The sequence below is a fragment of the Triticum dicoccoides genome, chromosome 6B, assembly GCF_002162155.2.
Source record: "Triticum dicoccoides isolate Atlit2015 ecotype Zavitan chromosome 6B, WEW_v2.0, whole genome shotgun sequence".
In the NCBI taxonomy this organism is placed as follows: Eukaryota; Viridiplantae; Streptophyta; class Magnoliopsida; order Poales; family Poaceae; genus Triticum; species Triticum dicoccoides.
The window spans coordinates 579,459,367-579,485,857 of NC_041391.1; the positions used below are offsets into that span (position 1 = coordinate 579,459,367).

Sequence of the window (26,491 nt, forward strand, 5' to 3'; positions counted from 1 at the left end):
ATTCACCATATGTTAAAAAAATGTCACCATACATTATAAAAGTTCAGCACATATAGAAAAAGAAGTTGACCATACTGAAGAAATGTACAGTGTATATTAATAAAATCAAAAAATAGAAATAGAAATAAAGAAAGGTGCTGGAAATATTAATAAAATCCAGAAATAAAAATTTATTAATATACACCGAAATCTAGGTGCATCAACTAGGATTCGCCGCTGATCTGTGCAGGACCTGGATCGCAGCCATTGCTTGTTACGGAGTAGGATTTTCGGAGGGGGTGGGGTGGGGAGGCCAGTCCCATTTTCTGTAACTAGGCCTAAATTTTGCCAGTATTGAGGTAAACAGCAAAGTTTTGCTGAATGACGGTAAAACTACAAAATTTGATGCATTGGGCCTTCCCTTGACAGGCCTATCTGGGCCATGCACGGAATTTAGGCCAGTCTACCGTTGAGTGTTTATACTGGTAGCCACGAGGCGGAAGAGGAATGTCGTCGGCGCATCATCAACGAGGTCAAACAGCGTGCAAGTTTGTTGAATTGTAGTTGCAAATTTGAAGATCGTGCATCAAATATAGATGCAGATAGGCTAGCTAAGTTTTCCGATTCGCTTGCTCAAGGAAGACATGTTTGGTTGCTCCATCCCATGATCCTCTTTTATACCACGACATGTGAACTATGATCAATAAAACTTAAGTTTCCCCTAAAAAGGAAGATGAAGGATGTCGTCGGCGTCCGGTACCCCAGTCTTCTTCTGTCTATTAAAGAAAGAAAGAAAAACGTGCCGTCCGGGAGGGATAGCTTTAGCTGATTATTAGCTGTAAAGAAAAGCCACTCTGTCTGTCTAATCTAAAAACAAAGGGAAGCCACTGATATCGCGCCATAGTGGCGAGCACATCCCCGCATTTCTCCCGTTCGCATAATCAATCAAGCAAGCTGATGTTGCCATCCGTCTAGTTAACGATCACCGACCAATCAGCGCCGATTAACCAAGTCCAAGTGCCCGTCCCGGCCGGCCAGACCCAGACACCGCCCCTATAATCAATCCACCACGACGTCGCTTTTTTTTTTCTCCTTCTTTTTTCCTCCAAAGCACGACGTGGCCAGTGGCCACCATCGTGGCACGGACACGCACCGAAGTCGACGACATGAAGATTATTGACAGGGGCAGGTGATCGACCGGCCAGCGGGCCCCCAGCCCAACCCCTCCACTGCACTCTGCATCGGGATCGGAGACTGTCGGCCCGTCCATGTGGCGCTGCCCGCCTGCCCGGACGGACGGACGCGGCATCGCGGTCGCCATCCCCGGCTCTGGCCGTGCCACTCCCCTTCCCCGACCCCCCTCCTCTCCTCCGCACGCGTGCATAAAACCGCCTTCGCACCGCGACTCACGGCGCCTGCTCCCCGCGCGCACCACACGTCGTCGCCCACGCACCAACAAATCCATCCACCTCCCCGAATCGCGCCGAGGCGCACACGCACGCACACCGGACCGGACGAAAATGGCGACGCTCTCCGTCCCCGCCGCCGTCCCGGCCGTCGCCGAGGACTGCGAGCAGCTGCGCAAGGCGTTCGCGGGGTGGGGCACCAACGAGCGCCTCATCGTCTCCATCCTGGCGCACCGCGACGCCGCGCAGCGCCGCGCCATCCGCCGCGCCTACGCCGAGGCCTACGGCGAGGAGCTGCTCCGCGCCATCGGCGACGAGATCCACGGCAAGTTCGAGGTATAAACATCTTATACTCCTATATCCCGATCGATCCGCCCGGCTGGGCCTCTCTCTTCCCCTCGCCTGATCCGATGTCTGGCTGGCCGGCCGTCTTCTCCTGCAGAGGGCGGTGGCCCAGTGGACGCTGGACCCGGCGGAGCGGGACGCAGAGCTGGCCGGCGAGGAGGCCAAGAAGTGGCAGCCGGGGGGCCGCGCGCTCGTGGAGATCGCCTGCGCGCGCACCCCCGCGCAGCTCTTCGCCGCCAGGCAGGCCTACCACGACCGCTTCAAGCGCTCGCTCGAGGAGGACGTCGCCGCGCACGTCACCGGCGAATTCCGCAAGGTGGGTCACGCCTCTCCTCTCTTCGATCCATCGTCTGCGCTCGAGAAAAAGTGGATCTTGATCCGTCCAAATTTACAAAATCTCCAGACATCATGACAGAACGACGAAATACCAACGATATCCTTCCCAGCTCCCAGCCCGTTAATATGTGAATCTTCGATTATACTCCTTTTGTTCAACAAATGACTACATACGGAGCAAAATGAATGAATCTACACTCTAAAATATGTCTATATACATTTGTATGTGGTAGTCCATTTGAAATCTCTAAAAAGACAAATATTTAGGAACGGAGGGAGTAATAACTTGATCATGTTATATGCTTTGTTATATATTCACGAAATGATTTTCTTTCATGTTACTCTACATCCCACCTTTTTGGTGCCATGATTAGCACAACACTGCTGGGCACTTTTCACTTTGTTATTCTTCAGTTAAGGTGTCATGGTGTATCTCCTGTTTTTCCGACGGGATACTTAGCCAGATCTAATAACACGATCACAATTCTGAAATACTCCTTGATTGCTGCCAATGAACACCAGCAGTCCCTAATTAAGGTAATGATATTTCTTCATCTCAGCTTTTGGTGCCTCTTGTAAGCGCATACCGCTACGATGGCCCGGAGGTGAACACATCGTTGGCACACTCTGAAGCCAAAATACTCAATGGAAAGATCAACGAGAAGGCCTACAGTGATGATGAGATCATCAGGATTCTCACTACAAGGAGCAAAGCTCAGCTACTTGCAACATTCAACAGCTACAATGATCAGTTCAGTCACCCCATCACTAAGGTAAAATTACAACTATTCACCTCCTTGCTTACTCATGGTCGCCTTTTTTCCATTCAAACCATGAAGACAAAAACACATCTTACAACCAGAACACCTATCTACGTTGCGCGTTTGAGTTGAACTATGTCATGTACTAATGATAAATTTGTATTTTATTTCGAAAAGAATGATGAATTTGGTTAGGCACTGGTAACAGAGAACTGCTTCACATGATTCATTCTGTTCACCAACATTGTCGCTGTTAGAAACTTGTACTGCACATAATTATCGGAATTCAAATGATTATACGTCGATAAAAGAGTAGTTCTTCACACTTGACAGTTTAAGGAGACATTCTTTTGTTGTTCATACCGATGTATTTTGCTGATCACTGACAGGACCTCAAGGAAGACCCCAAGAACGAGTTCCTCTCAACCCTGAGGGCGATCATAAGGTGTTTCACTTGCCCTGACAGATACTTTGAGAAGATCATCCGGTTGGCCCTTGGAGGCGTCGGCACAGACGAGAACACCCTTACGAGGGTCATAACCACTCGCGCCGAGGTGGACCTGAAGGTGATAAAGGAGGCGTACCAGAAGAGGAACAGCGTCCCGCTGGACAAGGCTGTTTCTAAGGAAACAAGCAGAGACTACGAGGACATGATGCTTGCACTTCTGGGGGCAGAGTACTGAGGCGTGTGCCTGATCTACCATATGCTTGATGATGGGGGGGATAAGAGTGCATAAAACTGTCAAGTGTGTTGTTTTTCATGGATGATTATAAGTTGGCCTGCATGGCAGTACTCGTCCGATAAGTTATACCATTTCGTCATTTGAGCTGCAGAAATATCATTGGTGTTTTTTGAAGTTTACTCCAGATTCACAATAATCATTTGCATTGGTGTTATTCTTTGTAGGATTCTCATGTCTATACAGAATGATCATTTGTTTCTACTGGTATGATTTATGAGGTCATTTGAAATGGTACCCCAAACTATAAAATCAGGTATCAGACCCCTGAACCCCTAAAACCCAACTGGCTGATTATAGATAGTAGGGAGGGGCGCACACAGATGGAGAAATGTTGCCAATCTCTCCTATCCTAATCCGCATAATGCTTTATCTCATCCTATTTTGCATTTTCTTCTTCTCAAAGCCAAGTCTTGTACGTGTAGTGCTGAATACCCATTCCAAGAACATGGTTTCCCGGCCACCATTTTCACTTCATTTTCACCTATGTCCTTTTGTCCAATTATTAATGAGCTACCTGAAGACATCGTAAAGGCTAGTAATCCCTTCACATCAGGGCACAGTGAGCGACTATGTAGTATGTACCTTACAAAATACAGTATCTTTACATCGAGTTTTCTTCAACTGCAAATAAGGAGTAACTATGATTTTTATCAACATATTTAGGCCCAGTATTCAGCAAACGAACCCAGTCTCAGTCTAGACAACACTCACCGTGCTGTTGCAAGCAAGATAACAGAGTATGTGCGGTACAGTAGTCTTTTTTTCTGATCAGATGAAAACAGAACGAGATCTCTGACCCAGTGAATACTAGTCAGGGGCTACAGTAGTCCTAACCATCGGATGATTTCTCGCGATTGGATCTACAACGGGCTATCCAGATAGGGGGATAAAGTGCATTCTATGATTCGCAATACAGAAGCAGCCTCAAGTCAGTGCAATAAAAAAAACAAGAGAAAAAGAATGTGTACCGACATTCTTTGCCACATGTAATAGTGTGTGGCATAATGGAGCTCAGGCTCACATGAGCTCTTTATAGAATATCAAAAGTGTGTTTGCAACATTGTCGAAGGGAATTGAGATATTCGAACATCAAGTATCACTGCTCCATGTATGGAAGTGACAATATCGGACCTTCACAATGCCGCATGCCGACGATGATGCCGCTGACTTCTCCTCCGAGCTCGCAGATCTCTTTTCCTGAGGACAGTAGCTGTGCGCTCAGGCGGTTTATCAGTCTCCATGTCGCTGTTTGGAGAACCCAGTATACAGGCCAGTGGGTCCTCCATGAGGTTCCCAAATGATCCCTACAAACATGGAGAGAAGAATGACGTTGCTTTGATTTGCTTCTGTAGTATGGATGCAAAAAAGGCATAAACTTTTGCTTGCAAAAGGCTGCATAGATTTCCCTCCATAAAACAAGGATGCCTCTTTATGTTCTGAGTTCTTAAAAACCGCAAGATCAGTTGTAAGTCGCATTTTTTTACCGTTGTCTGGGCAGACATTGTTTTGTCCTTATCCACTGAGTTGTTTGCTTCAATCTCCTTCACCCTTTCCAGATAGGTGCTGTCAACATACGAGTAACGTTGGCGCCACCGGAAAAGCAATTTATCCTGGTATTGATCAGTGTAGAGATTCTCGGCAAAGAAATGCTTTTTTACAGCTTCAACCGATAACTTCTCATCACTATGCTTAGTAAGTATTCTGCAAGTGAAACGAGCAGTTAGCTAGTACACTTGACACAGATTTTTTTAGCTAATAGCTATTATGATTTAGCAAACCACACATATTAGCGAGCTCCATTTTCAAGCGCTCAAAGGGCTCCTCTCCACGGCCCAATATGTATAGGCTAGATGCATGCAACGATTCATAATACATCATCTTCCCTGCAGTCAAACCAACACCTGGAATATTGCTCCATCAGATTAGCATTTCACTAAAAAAAAGTTTAATGCAAGCACAAGACCAAATACGATCAATTCATCGAATAATTTTGAAGGTCGTGCCCAAGGTTTATTTCCCTAGGCCTGTTTTCTGCCAGGCCAGGAGAAATATGCTAGCAGCTAGCAGGTTCAGTTTAATCTAAATTTTGAAAGACCATCTACTGCTGCAAGTATCTAACAGACTACATGCTTCCTCAACTACGCCAAGTTGTTTTTACAGTAAACATAGTGTACTTAAATGAACAAAACTGAGCGTGGCTAGTTCCACAGTAGCCAACATGTGCCCTTCCAATTAAATTTTGGAATATAAATAATGAAAGCAACCTTGCAGAAGTTCAATAACTAGTACATATCATTAACGTGCTCTAAAAATGTTTCTAATTCCCAGGCGAGCGCTAACTGGATATCAGTTCAATTTTAACAATTCAAAGGAATTTAAAAACAATTATGTACCACTAGTTCTCAGCTAAATTGGCTGAAAAGTTGTATTGGCTTGGAACAGGACATCTTTAATAACTTGGAAATATAAAGCTTGCATATGCATTTGCATGCCACTATTAATATACAAGGGCCAGTACCAGGTTCATAGCCTTACCAGCAGAAACAGCAAGCCTAAATAGTCGAGGCATAGGTTGACCCCCAACAATTTTATGTACTGCAAAACAGAAAATATATAAGCATGTGTGGTACCAACAGTAAACCTCTGCAAGGAAGCTCAACGGTGATAGTAAAGCAACTTTATTTTATACAAGAACCCATAGTAGAGATAAATATTCCAGAAACTAAACAGCAATGGTTTATATGTGAAGGAGTCAAGGTGTCGCAGGCAAACATAAAAAGGCATATCAACAGCCTTCCCGAGTTGTTTGCTGAGAACACTTAATAACAACATAAGAAAAACAGAGTGTACTGGTTATAAAAAAGGGAGAATGGATTATCTTCCCATTCCTCAGGGGACACACGGTTCTTTGGAAGGTCGGAAGAGGTCAATAGGCTATTATCCCTTCGAAGAGAGAACTGTCATGGACATCAAGAAGGGACTGCCCTGGATTGGCTCTTGCATAGACATCAAGAAGGGACTCGGAACAGACAGTGCTCTGATTTGGTTCTAATAACCGCAATTTACATCCTTTTAAAACACACGCAAATTTAAGCACCATTCTGTTAAGTGGATTCATAGCACAATTCTACTCCATTAAGCAGCAATTTGATAGAAAATGGCATCACAGATCCACGAGAGAGAGGGTCACCTTGCCCAGACGCGAACGCTCCGACGAGACAGACCACCGCAGAGGTCGCGGTGTAGCTCAGGTTCGAGAACAGCATGCAGGCCCGGAGCAGCGCGTCCTCCATCTGGGTCACGTTGCCCTGAAGCAGCAGCAGCAGCACACCCAGACCCAGAAGATCAATAGACCATCACCTCGAAGAAAAAAACAGCAGTTGGGGGCGCGCCCCTTGCGAACCTTGGCCCGGATGGAGACCTCCAGCTCCCGCACCGCCTCTCCCTTCTGCAATTAGAGAGAGAAACACCGATCATTCCTACGGTGACCGGCGCCGAGAAGGAGGAAAGGAGAGGTTAGGGCGTTTCTTGGGAAAGATCCGGCGAACCTTGCCCATCAACGCCCCCCACATGCCCTTCAGCGTCGTCGCCATCTCCGCGCCGCGCGGCGCCTCTTCGCTCTAGGGGTCGGGGAAGGGGGACTGGAAGAGGAACCGAGGAAGAAGAAGCATCTTGGGATTTAGGACTGAAAAAATAATCTACGTGGGCCGAAATTATTGGATCGCACTTGTTTTTTTTTAACGAGGGGTGTTCTTCCGCTGGCCCGTAATTCTGATAGGTTTTTTCCTTTTTAGAGAAAAAAAACGCCCCACACAAAAAAAAAGAAAAAAAAAACGTTGTTAGCTGGGAAAAGTATCCTTCCCAAAAAAAACTGGAAAAGTATCCGATGCACCTCCCAAGAAAATTTTTTATGTGTCTTTTTTTTTTTGCAGGGAAACACATCATGTATCTGCAGCACATAAATTTTCAAATCTAAATGTACCAGACAACTCGAGATATAGAAAAGAGAAATCTAACACTGGATGGTGTCTATCTCGTGCCCCTTTTTATTCAAAAGGTTCCAAAGGATTTTTGGAGGCATGATCTTTACAATTTTTCGCTACTAGGGGCATTTGTTTTGTAAGATTGCAAACCATAGAATTCACCTGCACTAAATTTTATTGAAACTGTTCATCCATTCCAACATCTTATGGACTTTTTTTATTTGCATGATTTCAAATCGCATGAATAAAAAACACTATTACAATGCCGTGCATATTGATTTTTTACATGTTTTTTCTCCCTATGTTGGTTGTACCTCGGGGAAAGGGACTCGTTCAATGAAGTTTGAGTGGAACAATTTTTTTCTATGAAATTTAGTGCAAAGGAATCATCATAGAGAATTAGAGATATATTGATTAAATCTTACAAATCAAACAACCCATGCATGAAGATTACAATGGATTCCTCTCCTCCTATTTTTCTACTCTATTAAAATCTTGAAGCGATCAAGTATCATTTGTTCAAGATGTGACACTCTAACCGGTCGTGGAGGTTCATGCTAAAAAATGAATGTCTGATTGTTGGTCAGGAAGTTACGTTTAAACTTGAAAGTTGACACTCTAACCGGTGGTGGAGGTTCATGCTAAAAAATGAATGTCTGATTGTTGATCAGGAAGTTACGTTTAAACTTGAAAGTTGACACTCTAACCGGTGGTGGAGGTTCATTTCTAAAAAATGTATGTCTGATTGTTGATCAGGGAAGTTACGTGTAAACTTGAAAGTTGGCCAAAAAAAATCTCACATCATGCTAAAAATATTGATGAACGCATCTCGATAAAAAAAAAGTACTCCCTCTGATCGGAAAAAAAGTCGCAACTTTTAACTAAGAGTAGTTCAACCTTAGTTCAAACTTGTGACACTTTTTTGGATCAGAGGGAGTATTAAAATACATAAACAAACATAAGGGGTGACCTAGGTTGGTTTGGCCAAAGCCCTACCTACCCTCACTCTAATCATGCCTTTTGGGGATTCATGTCTATTAAAAATTTAATCATTTATGTTGTTGAGTCGACCAATACATTGTCAATAGTAGATCTTCTTTTAGGTGGCTCCGTTTAATTTCTTCCTTATGCACCCTCGATATAAAGTCAACCTACACAAATGATATATCGGTTGACTCTTAGTCCCGCCACATGTGATGATTTGATAGTGCGGAGGGGACAGGAGGAAAAATGTCAACAAAAATAGCTTTTGGTTAACAGTTGAACAAGAGTCAAAGGAGTCAATCTGAATTTCAATTCATTCCTGTAGATGTTATCTCATATATTCTATTATCTCATATTTTTTATTATTATTACCTCTGTTCGGAAATTTGAACTAAAACCACGTCAGTTATTTTCAAACGGGGAGAGTATGGATGACATGAGAGTTATAAGAGTCAAATACTAAATTCTTGTATCTAGATTGTCTAAAGTAAAGCCCTGTTCGGAGTCCCTCCACTCCCGGCGCAGGGTGGAGCTGCAGTTAAACAACACGGAACTGCGGTCCCTCCACTCCGTAGCTCCTCGTATTTTTAGGAGCTGATGGGTTGTCAAACACTGCATAAGTATCATCTAGATACGCGTGGAAGAATAAAAAAACCTTTTAGTGAAGAACTAATGAAAAAGATTATGTTTTCAGATGAAATATGGTCTCAGTTTATTAGGATGCAAATGAAGATATTCAATTCTTTTCAAAAGGAAGGTGGCCTAAGGTTATTATATGATGCAGAAAAAGGCACCTAGCAACCCAACGAGTTTCCAGCCGTCCTCTTCAAAAGGAATGGCCCAGATCGCCCCACGTGCTCCGCGTCGTCCTTCCGAAACGCCTAGAGCTCCACCTATTGCTCCAGTGGACCAATCTGCGTCTAGAGCAGCCAAAATCACCTCGAAATGCCTCCATGGCGGTTCCGATCTGGCGGCCTCGCCTGCGCGGTGGCTATCGCGGTGGCGACGGCGACCGCCGCATCCGTGGTAGTGGCCGCCGGAGCAGCGGACGGCGAGGCGGAGTTCGACTACCGGAAGCTCTCGGGGATAATAATCCCGGGATTCGCGTCGACGCAGCTGCGGGCGTGGTCGGTGCTGGACTGCCCCTACTCCCCGTTCGACTTCAACCCCCTGGACTCCGTCTGGCTCGACTCCACCAAGGTCAAGATCCCTGTGCTGCACCACCCGAAATATCAGATTACTACGCTAGTTTTAGCAATTTCTGTTGTTTGGGGATTATTATTGGGCGTATCTGTTCTCCCAGCTGGTCCATAGACTAGAGCAACCTGTGCTGATTCAGGCACCTGCTTATATATATATATATTTTTTGCTAGTTACACTCGGGAACAGCTTTTGTTGGCCTAAAGTTGTTAGCCCGTAACATCCTTTCCAAAGTTAGCTTTCAGGTTTGTTAGTGGAGTAGTGAAGTAGGTACACGATTTGAACCTTTCCATTGGTTCCTGTCTGGCCTCAGTAGTGCATAGGATGAATTCGGGGTAAACCCGCGAGAAGATTATAGTTACTAGTAGTAAATAGTAATTCGTGGTTAATTTCGCAACACCGTAACCAATTACTAGCAGTACAATGATGTATGTCTAACACGTTAAGAAGAAATAGTGTACTGTACTCTGTAGAGGGCCAGATGGTACTTTGCTCCACATGAATATTTGATCACTTTGCTAGTTCTAATTTGGTTTGTTCAATATGGTGCAGCTTTTCTCTGCTGTAAATTGCTGGCTTAAGTGCATGCTGCTTGACCCTTATAACCAGACGGACCATCCAGAATGTAAGTCAAGGCCAGATAGTGGTCTTTCTGCAATAACAGAGTTGGACCCTGGTTATATAACAGGTAAACTATATACCTTAGTTATTTTTTAGTACTAGTTTCATATTATGTAGCACTTGATCGTCTGTAGTGTGATCTTCAGATATCTTTGACATTCCGTTTCTTTTACAAATTTTGAGCCAAAGCGACAAAAATCATGAATAACTATGGCATCTGATGAGGTTGTAATCACTGGGTTGCCCAGTTGTAGTTACTAATCAGGAATAGATTATGCTTTTAATTCTGTACTTAGCTTTACATTGCATAACAATTTTGATTTGTTTGCCTCATTCTCTCACAATACTTATCTTAGTGCAATGAAGAAAAAACATGATCATCCATGGGTGTAACTTTTCTTGTTCAATCTAATGAGCATCAGACGATACAGCTGACTGTTCTCAATCTTTTGAAAAGAACCCATGTACGTGTGTTCCTTGAATGGCAACCTCCTATATTTACTTTCACTGACACAACGTTCCATGGTATGAGAGAGACCCAAGCCCAACAAAAAAGATGCTCAACTAAAGCCCATGTGGGGCAAGAGTAAACAGTTGCGAATAGTTCCACTTCGCTAGTTGAGACGGAATTATACCAAACATATAAACCCAAGTGTCAAATGTATTTGACCCCTGGTTTAACCCTTTTGCATGAAGTGAGGAAAAAAGCATAACCGGGATAGTGTGACAATGTGGTTTGTTTGAAGTGGGCAGCCCTAAGCGTATTAGGCTGGAATGTTACATATTTTCTCAAGTTAGTAACTTCCCATGTTATTCCTAAAAAAAGAAGAAAGAAAGAGTTGCCCACATTTACAATTTTCATGTTTATTAGTATATTATCAAACCATCCATTAATTTCTTCATGGAAAAGATACAAAGAGCAATGTTCGATTTTTAAATGTACTCATGTGGTATTATTGACAAGGTTTCAGGTCCTCTTTCTTCAATATGGAAAGAATGGGTCAAATGGTGTGTAGAGTTTGGTATTGAAGCTAACGCTATCATCGCTGTTCCGTATGATTGGAGGCTACCCCCATCGATGCTTGAGGAGAGGGATCTGTACTTCCATAAATTAAAGTTTGTAACCTTAACTCATCTTGTCATATAGCAACCAATTCTATCATTCTCAGTTCATTTTTCTAGATTTAGTTTGTAACCTTAACACATGGCTAAATGACAATCATGTGTATTGTTAATGACCTTGGCCCTTTGCACATCCCAGCTCACCAGACAACATTGACAAGAACACTGATATATTATATCCATCATAGGATGCTTAATCGCCATCGCGTCCATAAGTACCGAGCATACTTCCAGCGTCCTATTTACTGCCCCTTTCAGAAATATATGATGTTTAAAAGCTTGCCGACAAACTTCATTTATAAAAATGCTAAGTATTTAGATTGTCAGGTGAAAATGGTAACACTAGATTTATCATGGAAAGAAATTTCATTGATCATAGCATATGATTTGAATTATCTTTACTAACATATCCATATAAGAAGTAAGGTTTAAAGATTGCATGTTGGATACCGTGCCGATGTCCAAAATTTCATAAATTCATGAATATAGGGAATAGCTGTTTGCAATAACTGGCATGAATAATGCAACGCTACCTATCTTTAGAAGCTTTCATTCCTAAGCGATAAGCTTTCTTATGCCAAATTTTGCTTAATCATGTCCCAGTTAAGTTTTAAAATAATGATTAGTTTATGTTAGCAGATATGTTATTTATGTTGCAGTGACAAAAAAGAAGCAATTTATGAGCATATCTGTACAATAGAAGGGTATGCAGTGTTATATGCGGAGGGAGCTTGGTGTTTGATGCTCACAAGTCGTTTCTTGTGCAGATTAACTTTTGAAATTGCATTGAAACTTCGAGGAGGGCCATCGTTGGTTTTTGCTCATTCCATGGGAAACAATGTATTCCGGTACTTTTTGGAATGGTTGAAACTAGAAATTGCCCCAAAACACTACATCCAATGGCTCGACAAACATATACATGCATACTTTGCAGTTGGTATGTCAGCCAGAAATCTTAATTCATTATCATAACTGTTTCTTTTCCTCATGCTTTCTGTTTTCTCCTTTTTTTTCAGGTGCCCCTCTTCTCGGGTCTACCGAATCAGTTAGAGCCACTCTCTCTGGGACGACGTCTGGTCTTCCAGTCACTGAGGTTAGTTTTCTCTATGTATTTTATTCTATTGCCATAACTTGCCCTCATTCAATCTCCGTTGGTTGCTATTATATGTTTTGGGTATGTACTCCATCCATTGGATTTTACAAGGACATGTGCGTCCTAAGATGTAAATTTTCTGTTACCAACAACTCCAAAAACATATAGAATTTAGCGACACAACAATGTTACCATTAGATATGTGTTGAAAATACTTTCATTTGACCATGATATTGACGTCATTAACAATATACCACAAGAGAAATTAATGGTCAAACTTCAATTTTCGTTATATGGCATATTGTTTATATGATTCCCATTCCTTTTACCATCTAAAATTTCTATATTGGTTTCAGGGGACAGCCCGATTGATGTTTAATTCATTTGCTGCTTCTTTATGGCTCTTGCCATTCTCAAAATACTGCAAAGCTGATAATGTATACTGGAAGCATTTTTTTGAGGGAAAGGCCCACATCAACAGACAACAATGCGATGAGATGGAGTATAGTTCAGACAACTCTGGTTGGCCCACAACCCTCGTCAGTATCGAGGTTCCTACAGATCGAGGTTCCTTTTAAAATCACTTCTGTTGTTGCAGATATTTATGCTTTTCCTCACTAAGCAGGTGCACTCCTTTTTGTCTTTACTGTTTCTCCCTGTCAGGTGCGGATGCTTATCCATCCATTATGGACATAACAGAGGACATAACATCCAACATGGAGTGTGGAAAGCCAACACTCTTGTCATTTTCTGCCAGAGAAGTTTCAGATGGTACTTTGTTCAAAACTATGCTGGATTATGACCCACAGAGCAAAGCCCTTATCCATCAGCTGGAGAAGTAAGTTTTAGTTGTGTTCTGCAGTGCTACTCCATCGTAATTCAGTGTCTTCAGAATAAAAATATGATGTTCATGCTTGATATCTAATTTTTTCAGAAGGTTTGCTTGATACTCCCTCCGTCCGAAAAAGCTTGTCCCTCAAATGGATGTATCTAGCACCAAGTTAGTGCTAGATACATCCATTTGAAGGACAAGCTTAGCTTTTTCGGACGGAGGGAGTACAAATTAGTCAACCACCAAATAGAGTCTAGCTTATAACCAAAACTAGTATATAAGACCTTGTATTTTGGTCCCTGTTGATCTCAGGTACTACCAGGGTGACCCAGTTCTCAATCCTCTGACGCCCTGGGATAGACCCCCAATAAAGAATGTATTCTGCATATATGGCATTGATACTAAGACTGAGGTATAGTTGTGGATTCTTCTTTAGTTGTAAAAACTGTTACTCATCGCTCATGGTTTTTCATCAAGCAGGTAGGATACTATTTTGCACCAAGTGGCAAACCATATCCAGATAATTGGATAATAACTGATGTTATTTATGAGTTTGAACGGTCCCTACTGTCAAGGCAGGTATCACTGATCTTCGGTGCTCATCTCAGTCAAGTGCCAGATGTCTATGTTTCTGCATGTCTGCTTCTGTGAATGGGTTTTCCTAGATTAGCGTTTGTTTGAGTGCAACTTGACTTGTTTCATCTGGAGGGCCCAAATGGGTCCTTCTACAGATTTAGCTGTTTCAGACATAAAATTGCACATTTGATGATATCGTTGCTACTTTGAGATATTTGTGAAGAACTGACGACATTTTAGTTTGCTTTATATTATTGACATCTATTCTGTGTTTGTATTTGTCATAAAACATTGGACACACTGGAGATAGAATTTGCATGCAATGGTTCATTTGTGAAGAAACTGGTAGTTTTCAGAGGTCCATAGCACGTTTTCCTGCTTTTAGTAATTAGTACTTCAGTGTCACTTATTCACTGTTAATAGCTTTTCATGCCTTTTATTTTTGAACTCTTGAGTTTCTTAGCTGTTACAAACATTCCAAGGTTTTAATCTTGATCTTCAGAAATATTTCTGGCGCCAATTTGTAATATTATTTTTCCTTACCAGATCAGGTCATTCTTTTTCTGGAAAGCCTAACAATTCCAGTGGAGATGGAACGGTATGTATTATCAAATGCTTTTCCTACCTAAACTCGATCTCTTTGGGTTGAACAAATAAAATTACTCTACATTAGCAACTGAATAGCAGTTTCATGACAGGTATCCTACAACTCCCTGTCATGGTGCAAGCAATGGCTTGGGCCAAAAGTGAACATAACAAGGGCTCCACAGGTATTCTACTTTCTGCCTGCTGGTATTGTTCTAAACGTGCAAACTGAAGGCCATGGCTGTCAATATCCATGTTTTGGCTACTCAAACTGTTGTGACTATTTTCTTGTGGTATATCACAATGTTATTTTTCCTTCCTAGTAAGCCATTCGTGTTCTTTTTGCAGGCAGAACATGATGGATCTGATTTACAAACAAGCATGAATACTGAGCACTATCATGGTGAGGATCTATTTCCAAACATGAAAAGGGCTCCACATGTGAAGTACATAACCTACTACGAGGACGCTGAAAGTATTCCAGGATGGAGAACAGCAGTCTGGGAGCTTGACAAAGGTCCAAAACTGCAATTTCTTTCCCTCATTTATTTTAGATTTGGCTATAGTACTTCTCCTGGTACCTACTACTATGTTTTGCTATGAGGGGCTACTTTGGAAGTTTTGTGCTGTCACATACATGTTTACACTTTGAGTCAGGAGCATCTGCATGTGAGTGTGGTGTTCTAATATTTCCAAAACTTGCATCCAATCCTCTCCCATACACATACAAAAATAAATCCCTCGTTTGAACGAAACAGTAGTGTTGATGTTCTTTGTGAGATGACACAAGTTTTTCTTATTTTAACAGCAAATCACAGGAATATTGTTAGGATGCCAGTGGTTATGCGTGAGTTATGGCTTGAAATGTGGCATGACATGCACCCTTATTCAAAATCAAAATTCGTGACAAAAGGTTTGCTTCTTTTGTCTCTTGCAATGCCAAGTTCAATTTGACTTCTCAGTACTTAACAAAAGTTAAACAGCTTTCCGAGGTCCATTGAGACACGAAGATTGCCACTGGGATTATGCAAAAGCTCGGTGCGCCTTTCCAGAATTCTGTGAATACAGGTCTTTGACCCAGTTTTATTTGCTTGCTAGTTACAACGTTTTCATTTTCGGTAATAATGACATTTTCCTGTCACTGTAACTTAGGTACACGTTTGGTGACGTGCATCTAGGAATGAGCTGCAGGCTGAAATATTCATCAACTAAGCTCCTTCGGCAGTATCTCTGAAGTATGTGGCTTTGGTGACGTAATTATCATTTTACTCTCTTTGTTGAAAACTGCTCCTTACATGTTTTACTTGCCTATTGCAGGCCATTGCTTGCTTGTTTGAGTGAGTAACTCTTGATTACCACGTCCTGTGAATCATACCGGGCGTTCCTCTTTCGCTTGGCGATGGCCAGGACAAGTCAGGGGCTTAGGCCCCATCCAAAACAGGTGAAATCATGCTGTTGTCTTGTGGCTACTTTGGTAGTATTTTTTAATCTTTGGAGTTGACGTATCCTGGTTGACGCGCCTCATTTTCGTAACTAATTTATGTCTGTAGTTATGACATTTTCAGGATTTTGCGGTGTTGCTTGTAACACCAAAATCTTGAGCCACGTGGAAGCCACTCGCAGCAGAATTGACTTGATCGTGCTGTTTGGGCAGCCAATTGCTCACACACTAAGAGTCCAAGAAGGTACTCCGTACTTCCATAGTACTCCCTCTCTGAATATCTAGGGCTTATTTTGATTGGTTAAGACAAGGGTTTGACCAAAAATGGCCCCATCAATATGTTATCTATCCAACGCAAAATTAGTGCCATTAGACATGTAAATTTTTGTTAGCCAATCGCTAAACATTTATTGGCTGTTGAATTGGTAAGAGCCGGGTGCTTCCATGGAGCCATGAGTGGTTTATATTTCTTATGAGTTGATTCCCGTGCGGTTATTTTCTTGGTTTGCATGATTGCGCCTGCTACCACGTGACTATAAAGAGCTGCCTCGCCGTGCCATTTTCTCCCGTGGAGAGTTAATTCTCGTGCCTTTGTTGTCAAGAAAGAAAACCGCTTTCATCGTCGGGGGAAACCAGAGCAGAGACGTGGCAGCAGCGGCTTCAAGATTGTGCTGGATCAACTCTGTGTAGCCTAGCAATGTACTCCAGCAGTGGACTTGGAGAACGGAGCACCGAGGTCAAATCCGCCGTAATAGAATATAGAAGTACTTCCAGTAAAAGGCAATCTAATGGCGGCTGGTAACCTGGTACATTCATTCATCTCATGACGAAAAATCCAGCGCTCCTTTTCCACGGCCTAGCTTGTCAGTCGTCATGATAGAGCAGGACACGAGAGGGCAAGTCTTGGTCTTGCATGACTTTGTGGTCGATCGCTACACGTCGCATGGCTTGGTACGCACGGCTCTTGCATGGTGTCGCTCCCAGGTTCACGTCAGGAGATTACGGGAAGCACGGTGGCACGCTGGGCGCTGGACAGGTGCAGTCTCTTTCGCACACTTTCTTTTCTGCATTTTGTACTCTTTCTCTTTGGACCAAATGTCCAGATGGTTTACTTGATCGGGCTCTCCGGTCCATCTCCCACTATATAGCTGTCAACCGTCACCATTTATTTATTTTTGCGGGTGAACCGTCACCATTTCAAATAATAGTAATAACTGTCAACCGTCGCATAATTATCCCGGTGTCACTGGCTGTTACTTTCTGTATCTTTGTTCCCTAGTTCTTCCAGTATTGTCACTTGTGACGGTAAAAACATATCATCATTGGTGACGGTTAGGGATGCAGAGCAGCGCCTTCTGCCCCCCTGTCAAAATAAAGGAAAATGTTTAGAATCAACCGACTGATTTCTTTGGAAAATCAGTCGGGTTGCTCGCACGCCACGTCGTCTCGTGGTCCCATGAAGCCTCCCCTATCCACTTCCTCCAGATCGAGCCCATCCCTTTTCTCTCTTCACAGACTTCTCTGTACCAGATGCAACACCGGCGACTGATGCAACCAGAACCCCCGTCGCTCCCCTCCCCCACCCAGTAGCCTGGCCTTCCTCTTCTCCATTGGATCAACCACTGTCGGCGCTAAGGAGACGCTGCATCGGAACACATCATCCATGGCTGAGATTGGGGGGAAGATTGGCAACGGTGCTGCAACGAAGTATTCATGGCGCTGCTCGCCGGCGACGGTGATGAAACGCAGCATCCATGGCACTGCTCACCGGCGAAAGGCGCTGCAACGCAGGTGATGCTCGCTGGTGCCTCATGGAGCGTCGCCGTGACACCGGTGTTGCGACGAAGCTTCATCGGAGCCGCCGGCGTTGCGACGAAACATCATTGAGCTGCCGGTGTTTCAATGGAGCATCGCCGGACCGCGGAGGTGCTTCAATGGAGCATCACTGTGAGCAAGAGTCGATACTCCGACGACGAGCGGTGCTACAGGGGCTGCTGCTCCGACGAGTGAGGAGAAAGACGAGCACTGCCAGCCAGAGGTGGAAGATGCAGGGTGCTGCGTTGCGAGCAGGCGATCAAACAACCACGCACACTGCATCGGATAGCTAATCAGGCGGTTGATCTTTTTGCAAGATCAACCGGCTGATTTGTAGCATCGCCCCAAAATAAATCTAGTTAGAGATTATCGCCTTGCTCAGATTTACCCTAGTTCAGTTTGAACTAATCTTCAGTTGTTGCGGGACTTTGCGGGATGCCCGCTTGCATCCTAGTGACGGTAAAATATACCGTCCCTGATGACACTGAGACGTTTTCCTTCTAGAGAAACAGGACACCTTTCTGGTTCCGTTACTCATGAAATCACATAATCATTTTTTTTTTGAAACAGAGGAGTATACGCATCTTCTTTCTTAGAGAAAACTCTACAATCCGTCTGTAGCGGCACAGTATTCCAACCCAGCTGTTGCATGCAGTGTCCAGTTGATATTGGACAGGACCAGACCGCAAAAGATCGGCCGGCGAGAAATTTGTCAGGGCCAATCACCAATTTTCTCTGGAAACACTGCATCCGAAACCATTGTGCTTTATCAAAGTAGATATTTGTTTCATACTTTCCACAACGACCACGTAGCAGCCGCACCGCATGCGCAACATTAGCACTTTCATGCACGGGCTAGCAACATTCTCAAAAGTGGATCCGCTTTTCAGACCAATATAAGGCCCAATTCCATTCCACAATTCAGTGTCAATCACGCAGTAGAAAATAAGTGACTAGACGTCCCAGTTTCACTACAGAAAATAGATACCAAGTCCCGTAAAAGAATACATACAGTTCCGAAACATTTTTTTCCGTTATGGAGGCAGCATATTTGCCTCATTCACTAATTAAAAAAAGAGTAGTACAAGACTTTTTCAGATAAAAGGAATGACAAAAGATTACAACTAAGGTCACTGCTCCCATGTCATAATTCTTCCTAGTAAGTGTTTTGCGGACCAAAGGTTTGCCTCCTCCTTGATGGCTTGCAAGAGAATTGTGAGTGCACATGATTTGTTGCGAAAGACCCGCAAATTTCTTTCGTTACAAATGCCCCAAGCAATGAGCATGGTGATAGAGGACAATGCTCTTCTATTTACCTTCACTTCGGCCCTGTTCGGACTTACTCCGCTCCACAGCTCCACTCCCGGAGCTGGTGGAGTTATAGTTGAAATTTGCGGAGTGCCAGTTTACTTGCTCCGCAGCTCTCCGGAGCTGGTGGGATTCCGAACGAGCCCTTCGTTTTGACATGTTGGCTCACCAATCCTTATAGATCACTCCGTTGCCCACCTTTACATGTCGACGCTCTCCAGGTTTAACCAATCCTTGACCATTCTCCAATGTCTCAAAGTGTACCGCCCGCTTATGATCTTACTTGCACAATGGGCAAATGCCACAATTTAGCCATCCCCGCTTGGTGGTCGGCAGTCCAATGCCTATGTTGAATAGCTAACCACACAAAGGATTATTTCAGGGAGCAATATATCAACGAGTGCAATTTGGGGGTCCAACGACTTTGTCATGAGGTCACTAGCTCTTGAGGTGGTCAAACTAGCCGTGATGTCTTAGATTGAATCTACTTTAGGCTAAACTAAAGCTTCGATTCCTTCGTCATCTTTGCCCTCGAAGTCCCCCCTCCTCATCCTATTCTTGAAGTATTTCTAAGTGGCCTTGGTTGTTTCGACTGCCCTCCACCTTGGTCTCCTAGTTTTGGACAACTCGAACTCCTCCTCGTTTGGTAGTCGGACAACTTCCTTCTTGGGAGTCCATGGGACACCCGTTTGAAGTAGTTACCCATGAGGATACTACCTCGCCATGGAGCTTGGATCTGGGCCCGCCTGGATGGCATGTCTAGGGCTACAAGCTACACGATCTGGGGTAGAAGTCCACTTTCTGTCGACACAACGCTTCCATGAATGTATATACGAAAACACCCCTAAAATTAAAAGTAGAAGAATTAACATTGTCAACCTCTTTAGCATCAAACTCCCACATGATAGCAATCCCCCTTTTCACTTAACCGACAGGAGGAGATGCTGATAGTGTTGAACAATTAAACAAAAATGCTCGTTGGTTCCACGCGACAACACGAGTATAAAACATATGAGGTATCCTTCCTTCTATTTCCTATGTACAAGGCGACTAGGTTTAACCTTCTTCTCCGGCATGGCCCTTGTTCCCACCATCTAGGCATGTAGAAACGAAGGGAGACTCGGTTTCTCGGTCCAATGTTTTGTATAGATTTTTATTCATGTGTTGGGCGGCGACAACATCGCAATAGTGGAATAAGTCCCTCCGATCTCCTCCCTGCCCTGACAGTGTTCGCTTCAAAATCGGCGATAGGCTTGTGAGGGTGTGGTCCCATGCATCTGGGCATCTAGATCTATTGGGCAATGTGAGGGTGCCGGCGGCGGTGGACAGAGTATCAAACCTGATGTTGAATCTTGACAAGTGTTAAGGTGGTACGGGAGTGCCTCTTCGTTAAGCCTCAGATGTTTTTTTTTTCCTTCATGTTGGTTGTTCTGCAACAAATCTTTGCGTTCACTAGGCGCGCCCCGGTCGACGTTCTTCAAGTGTGTGTTATGTCTTGCTCTTGCGGTAGGTTTTTATTGCGGCTCCTATATCCCATAATGGTGTGTGTAGTTTCTAGGATTATGATTCGGTCTTTGCAACCGCTCCTTTTTGACTACAATTTCTCTGTCGGTGAGGTAGACGGGATTCTTCATGTGGGTTGGCTAAAGTCTTGTTTAATTGGGCTTGTACTTCTGTTTTTACAGTTTTTTCACTTTGACAAAAAAGTCAAAAGAAAACTCATAAATAGGTGTTTTTTGCTTCGGCTTTTGGCTTATACCATCATATAAGAATATTATTCATAAGCCAATAGCCGAAACATAAAACCCTATTTAGGAGCTTATGCGGCTTTTTTTATCAAAATGGAAAAGCCGTAAAAGTAAAAGTAAAAGGCCAAACAAACAGGGCCTAGAAGATAGGGTTGAAAGACATTGGATACCATGATGTATTCTCTTTTCTTGGTTTGAGTCTTTCAATGTATTCCTTGATGTTTGTCGCAAAAAGGCGGAATGTATTTCTTCTGATGAAAAAGCTAAGCCCTTTACTTTAGCCATGTACTATAAACTTGTGTGCTGTACAAATGACGTCCTTTTGTTTTTGAAAAGGACTTGCCAAACGCAAACATAAACATGAGCAGAAGGAAATTACCAAGTCACCCTTGATTATAACAATCTAGCGACCAGGACTGTTGTATTATCATTCGAAGGACAAGTCAGGCCACGTGTCGAACTCCGGCGACCCGAGGTCGGGCAGCGCGTCAAACACACCCGGCGGTGCGCACTGCGGCGGGTGCGCCACGGCCGGGACGCTGCCGGCAGTGGTTGCCGCGTCCGAACGGTGGCCCTGCAGCGCACCGCCGCAGCCATGCGCGGCGGCGGTCAGCGAGTGGCCGGCGGCGTGGGCCCGGCGAGGCAGCGGCCGGAAGATGGCGGCCGGCGGGAAGCCGGTGAGCTCCTGCACCATGGCGCGGAAGTTGGACACGTCGGTCGCCACCACGGTGGTGGACGACCGGCGCGACGCCGACGCCGGGTGCTTCCTCCTGGCGCGCCGCGGGGACGGCTGCGCGTCCGAGGGGACCTGGCCGCCGGCCGTCCGCGTTGCCGCCGTGTTGCATGGCTGGTACTTGGCGCTGGACTCCATGATACGCGCCGCCGTAGCCGAGCGGTCTCGGTCGTTGCAGGAGTACATCGCCGGGAGGCGTCTAGTCTAGGAATTATAGCAAGCGGGCTAGCGGCGTGTGTCCGCGAACTTGCCGAGGGGGGTCAGTTTGACGTGTGCATTTATAGCAAACCAGGCAGGAATTGACCTGAAGAATCTACAGTAGCACCACTTCATTTTCTAGCACCAGCAGTTTGGCTGAGCAGTGCCGCTGCAGCTGACCTTTTTTTTCTTTTATTTTTTTGCGAGGGCTGCTGAATTGATTAGCTTTATTTTAGCTCAGACTTGCAGAGTCGTGGTTGTTCTGACCACCTATGCAATCAGCGGCGGCATCGTTAGCCTACGTTATCGTTTCGGCGGCATTTTTTTTTTGAAATTAACTTAACCCTATCGTCTATCTAGATGCGCATTTCAGAGGCGTTCTTATCTACATCAAGGTGATACAAATAGGCTCGCAAAAAAAAAAGTGATACAGATAGAGTTTTTTTTTTCCATCCTTTGCCTCCGATGGTACCGAGCTGATTCAGAAACAGTTGGAGGGGCGTTGCGAAATGGGGCGTGCGATGCGACCGGCCGGCCGGTCTATATTGGTCGGACGATTCTGCCTGGTTGGTGCTCCGTCCGGTGCCTTTCCGGTCGAGTAGGACGGACTCTGCCGTACGCCATGTTGCACACGTTCGTTCGCCTTAATTTCCCTCTCTGCATGCGCGCGGCAGATTAATGTTTTCGGTTCAGCTGTTCATTGGACTGTTCTCTGTGGAATTTCTGCGGATCAACGGAGGCTTGATCTAACATGCATGTCTCACAGAATTCCACGGCTAGATAACACTTTTTCCTCCGGTTACAGGTACTACCTAACAGTTGAATTTTCCCCGCAAAAAAAAGAAAAAAAACTAACAGTTGAATTCACTGGAGAGTCAGGAGAAGACGGTCGTCGCACGGTCGAAACGGCACTAGCTTGCACACTTTTATCTACGTAGTTAATTAATTACTACTGCTCCTGAAATGAACTCACGGCCGGTCGCAGCATGTCACGGTCACCCAGGCGCGAGGAGAACCTCACGCACAAGCTAAAACCGGCCAAATTTGTTAAATCAGCCACAGCGCTATGGCTCTGTATACATCGACACATGTACTTTGAGCCGTATCGGATCTATCATCTACGTACTGATCTACACACAGTCCCCATCCATTCCTGACGCCATGCTATAAAGCAGATGCATGCACTGAACCTGGAATTCAGATGACTAACGCACGTACGACACGCCATACAAATGTACTCTATAATGCAACGGGTGATGTCAATACTCACTAAACAAATGTTGTTCAACGAGAATCCGCAAGCATGGGATAAACATGGACTGCGGGCGCGCAAACAAAAAAAATATTCTGAAGAAAAAGAATTGACTTGCATACTTGAGAATATAGCTACTACCTCCGTTCCAAATAGATGGCATATAAATTCAGGCAAAAAGTTGATGTTATCCGTATATATACACAAATATCAAGATAAATAATATCAATATCAACATATCCACCATTAGGTATGTTTTCATAATTTCTCACAAAAACTATATATTTTCATAATTTATTTTCCAAATATTATAGTTGTTGATATTTTCTTTTATATATTTGGTCGGAATCAGGAAAAAAACCGACTCTTTGATTGGCTTTATACGGCATGTATTTGGGGCGGAGGGAGTAGTTGGTATTGCACGCATGCAATTTGGGAGGTGGTACTAGTTTTTGTCCAATGTCCCCGAAGGGACGGCGCCACGGCGGTGGTAGTTTTTAGTGCTGTGCCGATACGCTGGAAGCGCACAAACAAAGTCGTGCTCGTGCCACTGCCACAAAGTCGTTTACTACGAAAAAAGAAGCGTATACGTGCCTGCCGGCGCGGCCTCGCGTTATCACCAAGCTAAGTGCTCGCTGAAATGGGGGGAAATGGGGATAGGGCACTACATTGACTCCGAAACGTGTACCTCGGACTTTGAGCTCTGGTTCATGCTTCGCTTTGGTCCAACTCGCGATCGCCGGCAAATCTGGCACGCGTACGTCGACGTAGGCGGCGGCTTGCGCGGTAGATGTGCCGCCGGCGGCGGCAAAGGGCACACGTTGCGATGATTCGCTCTTGTTCTTTTTTGCCGGCATGCTGGGGTGTGGGGAATTACCCACGTGATCGGTGCCTAGGCCAAGTGGACACACCGTTGTTTTGCTGGCGTTTGGTCGTGCGGGAGGGCTGCGGAGCTGCTTCACCGTCGAGGGAGCGGTTCGTACGGAGATAGGACTAGTGTTTAAATTTGTAATCCTTTCCTATCTCTTCTTCTGTCTATCTCCTCCTGTACCGATCTTCTTTGTAATCTCTCGATCGAACTACAGATCGAACAACTTGTAAGCCACGACATGATCTATATAAATACAGTGCGGCCTGAGAAAAGGGTTTAACGCTTTCCAAACAATATTCACTAGTAGAAAAATGGTCTAATGTTCAGCTCATTAGTCCTGGTTTGTAATTAAACCGGCATTAATGTGATCATTAGTTCCGGTTCCAACAGCTAGGCGGGTGGCGCTCATTAGTCTCGGTTCGTGGCGAACCTTTAATACCGGTTCGTGCCACGAACCGGGACTAAAGAGGTGGTGGTAGGCTTGTATCAGGCTGCGGCCCCACCAACACCTTTAGTCCCGGTTCGTGGCACGAACCGGGACTAGAAATGCACCTTTAGTCCCGGTTCGTATAACCAACTGGGACTAAAGACTATCCTATATAAACCCTTGATACGTCTCTGTCGTATCTACTTTCCAAACAATTTTGCCCTTGTTTTTGGACTCTAACTTGCATGATTTGAATGGAACTAACCCGGACTGACGCTGTTTTCAGCAGAACTGCCATGGTGTTTTTTTTGTGCAGAAATAAAAGTTCTCGGAATGACCTGAAAATCCACGGAGCAACTTTTCAGAATTAATAAAAAATACTGGCGAAAGAATCAGCGTCAGGGGGCCCACACCCTGTCTACGAGGGTGGGGGGCGTGCCCCCTCCCCTAGGGCGCGCTCCCTGCCTCGTGGCCCCCTGAATGTCCACCGACCTCAACTCCAACTCCATATATTTGCTTTCGCGGAGAAAAAACCAGAGAGAAAAATTCACCGCGTTTTACGATACGGAGCCGCCGCCAAGCCCTAATCTCTCTCGGGAGGGTTGATCTGGAGTTCGTTCGGGGCTCCGGAGAAGGGAATTCGCCGCCGTCGTCATCATCAACCATCCTCCATCACCAATTTCATGATGCTCACCGCCGTGCGTGAGTAATTCCATCGTAGGCTTGCTGGACGGTGATGGGTTGGATGAGATTTACCATGTAATCAAGTTAGTTTTGTTAGGGTTTGATCCCTAGTATCCACTATGTTCTGAGATTGATGTTGCTATGACTTTGCTATGCTTAATGCTTGTCACTAGGGCCCGAGTGCCATGATTTCAGATCTGAACCTATTATGTTTTCATGAATATATGTGAGTTCTTGATCCTATCTTGCAAGTCTATAGTCACCTATTATGTGTTATGATCCGACAACCCCGAAGTGACAATAATCGGGATACTTCTCGGTGATGACCGTAGTTTGAGGAGTTCATGTATTCACTATGTGTTAATGCTTTGGCCCGGTACTCTATTAAAAGGAGGCCTTAATATCCCTTAGTTTCCATTAGGACTCCGCTGCCACGGGAGAGTAGGACAAAAGATGTCATGCAAGTTCTTTTCCATAAGCGCGTATGACTATATTCAGAATACATGCCTACATTACATTGATGAACTGGAGCTAGTTCTGTGTCATCCTATGTTATAACTATTGCATGAGGAATCGCATCCGACATAATTATCCATCACTGATCCAATACCTACGAGATTTTCACACATTGCTCTTTGCTTATTTACTTTACTGTTGCTACTGTTACAATTACTACAAATCTGCTACTATTACTTTTGCCACTGTTACCATTACTATCATACTACTTTGCTACTAAATACTTTGCTGCAGATACTAAGTTATCCCGGTGTGGTTGAATTGACAACTCAACTGCTAATACTTAAGAATATTCTTTGGCTCCCCTTGTGTCGAATCAATAAATTTGGATTGAATACTCTACCCTTGAAAACTGTTGTGATCCCCTATACTTGTGGGTTATCAAGACTATTTTCTGGCGCCGTTACCGGGAAGCATAGCTCTATTATTTGAGTCACTTGGGATTTATATCTGCTGGTCACTAAGAAGAACTTGAAAGACGAAATAACTAAGATTTATCCCTCAACTACGAGGGGAGGTAAGGAACTGCCATCTAGCTCTGCACTAGATTCTCCTTCTGTTATGAGTAAGGTTGCGACCTAAAGCTACTTCTGCTATTAATTCTGATATGTCCCATGTTATTGATGATGCCACTTCTACTATGCATGATACTTATGATGAAACTACTTCTATGCTTGATACTACTGTGCCATTAGGTGAATTTCTTGATGAACAACTTGCTAGGGCTAGAGAGAATGAAATTATTGAAAATGAAATTATTGAAGATAGTGATGATGAAGGTTCTCCCCCTAAGTATGAATTACCTGTTGTTCCCGAGGGTTATGTTATGGATGAATAAACTGCTAGAGATTTTCTTGCTTGCAATGATAGATCTGATCTTAAGAAGTTATTAGCTAAACTGAAATAGAAATCTCTGAATGCTAGAATGAAAT

At 44.2% G+C, this 26,491-nt stretch overlaps 4 protein-coding genes across 4 annotated transcripts; 2 read left to right on the forward strand and 2 right to left on the reverse strand.

Annotated features, from left to right (window-relative positions):
- Nucleotides 1-1,371: 1,371 nt before the first annotated feature.
- On the forward strand, nt 1,372-3,709 carry LOC119322524 (annexin D7-like). The gene is made up of 4 exons (XM_037596007.1): nt 1,372-1,721; nt 1,828-2,046; nt 2,627-2,839; nt 3,217-3,709. The coding sequence occupies exons 1-4, from the start codon at nt 1,500-1,502 to the stop codon at nt 3,508-3,510; spliced, it is 948 nt and encodes a 315-aa protein (XP_037451904.1). The 5' UTR covers nt 1,372-1,499; the 3' UTR covers nt 3,511-3,709.
- A 748-nt stretch (nt 3,710-4,457) lies between these two features.
- LOC119324294 lies at nt 4,458-7,261 on the reverse strand. The gene is made up of 7 exons (XM_037598068.1): nt 7,119-7,261; nt 6,974-7,018; nt 6,761-6,878; nt 6,106-6,165; nt 5,354-5,471; nt 5,055-5,271; nt 4,458-4,874 (listed from the first exon to the last, which is right to left on the reverse strand). Exons 1-7 carry the CDS (start codon nt 7,161-7,163, stop codon nt 4,704-4,706), a joined length of 774 nt encoding a protein of 257 aa, XP_037453965.1. The 5' UTR covers nt 7,164-7,261; the 3' UTR covers nt 4,458-4,703.
- A 2,151-nt stretch (nt 7,262-9,412) lies between these two features.
- Nucleotides 9,413-16,502, forward strand: LOC119323915 (phospholipid--sterol O-acyltransferase-like). The gene is made up of 17 exons (XM_037597629.1): nt 9,413-9,737; nt 10,290-10,425; nt 11,330-11,474; nt 12,248-12,417; nt 12,497-12,573; nt 12,930-13,140; nt 13,237-13,411; nt 13,718-13,817; nt 13,886-13,980; nt 14,528-14,579; nt 14,680-14,751; nt 14,915-15,083; nt 15,375-15,479; nt 15,550-15,634; nt 15,719-15,801; nt 15,884-16,007; nt 16,117-16,502. The coding sequence occupies exons 1-15, from the start codon at nt 9,483-9,485 to the stop codon at nt 15,798-15,800; spliced, it is 1,929 nt and encodes a 642-aa protein (XP_037453526.1). The 5' UTR covers nt 9,413-9,482; the 3' UTR covers nt 15,801; nt 15,884-16,007; nt 16,117-16,502.
- Nucleotides 16,503-21,076: 4,574 nt separating this feature from the next.
- On the reverse strand, nt 21,077-22,045 carry LOC119325805. The gene has a single exon (XM_037599531.1). It carries the CDS (start codon nt 21,795-21,797, stop codon nt 21,306-21,308), a length of 492 nt encoding a protein of 163 aa, XP_037455428.1. The 5' UTR covers nt 21,798-22,045; the 3' UTR covers nt 21,077-21,305.
- Nucleotides 22,046-26,491: the final 4,446 nt, after the last annotated feature.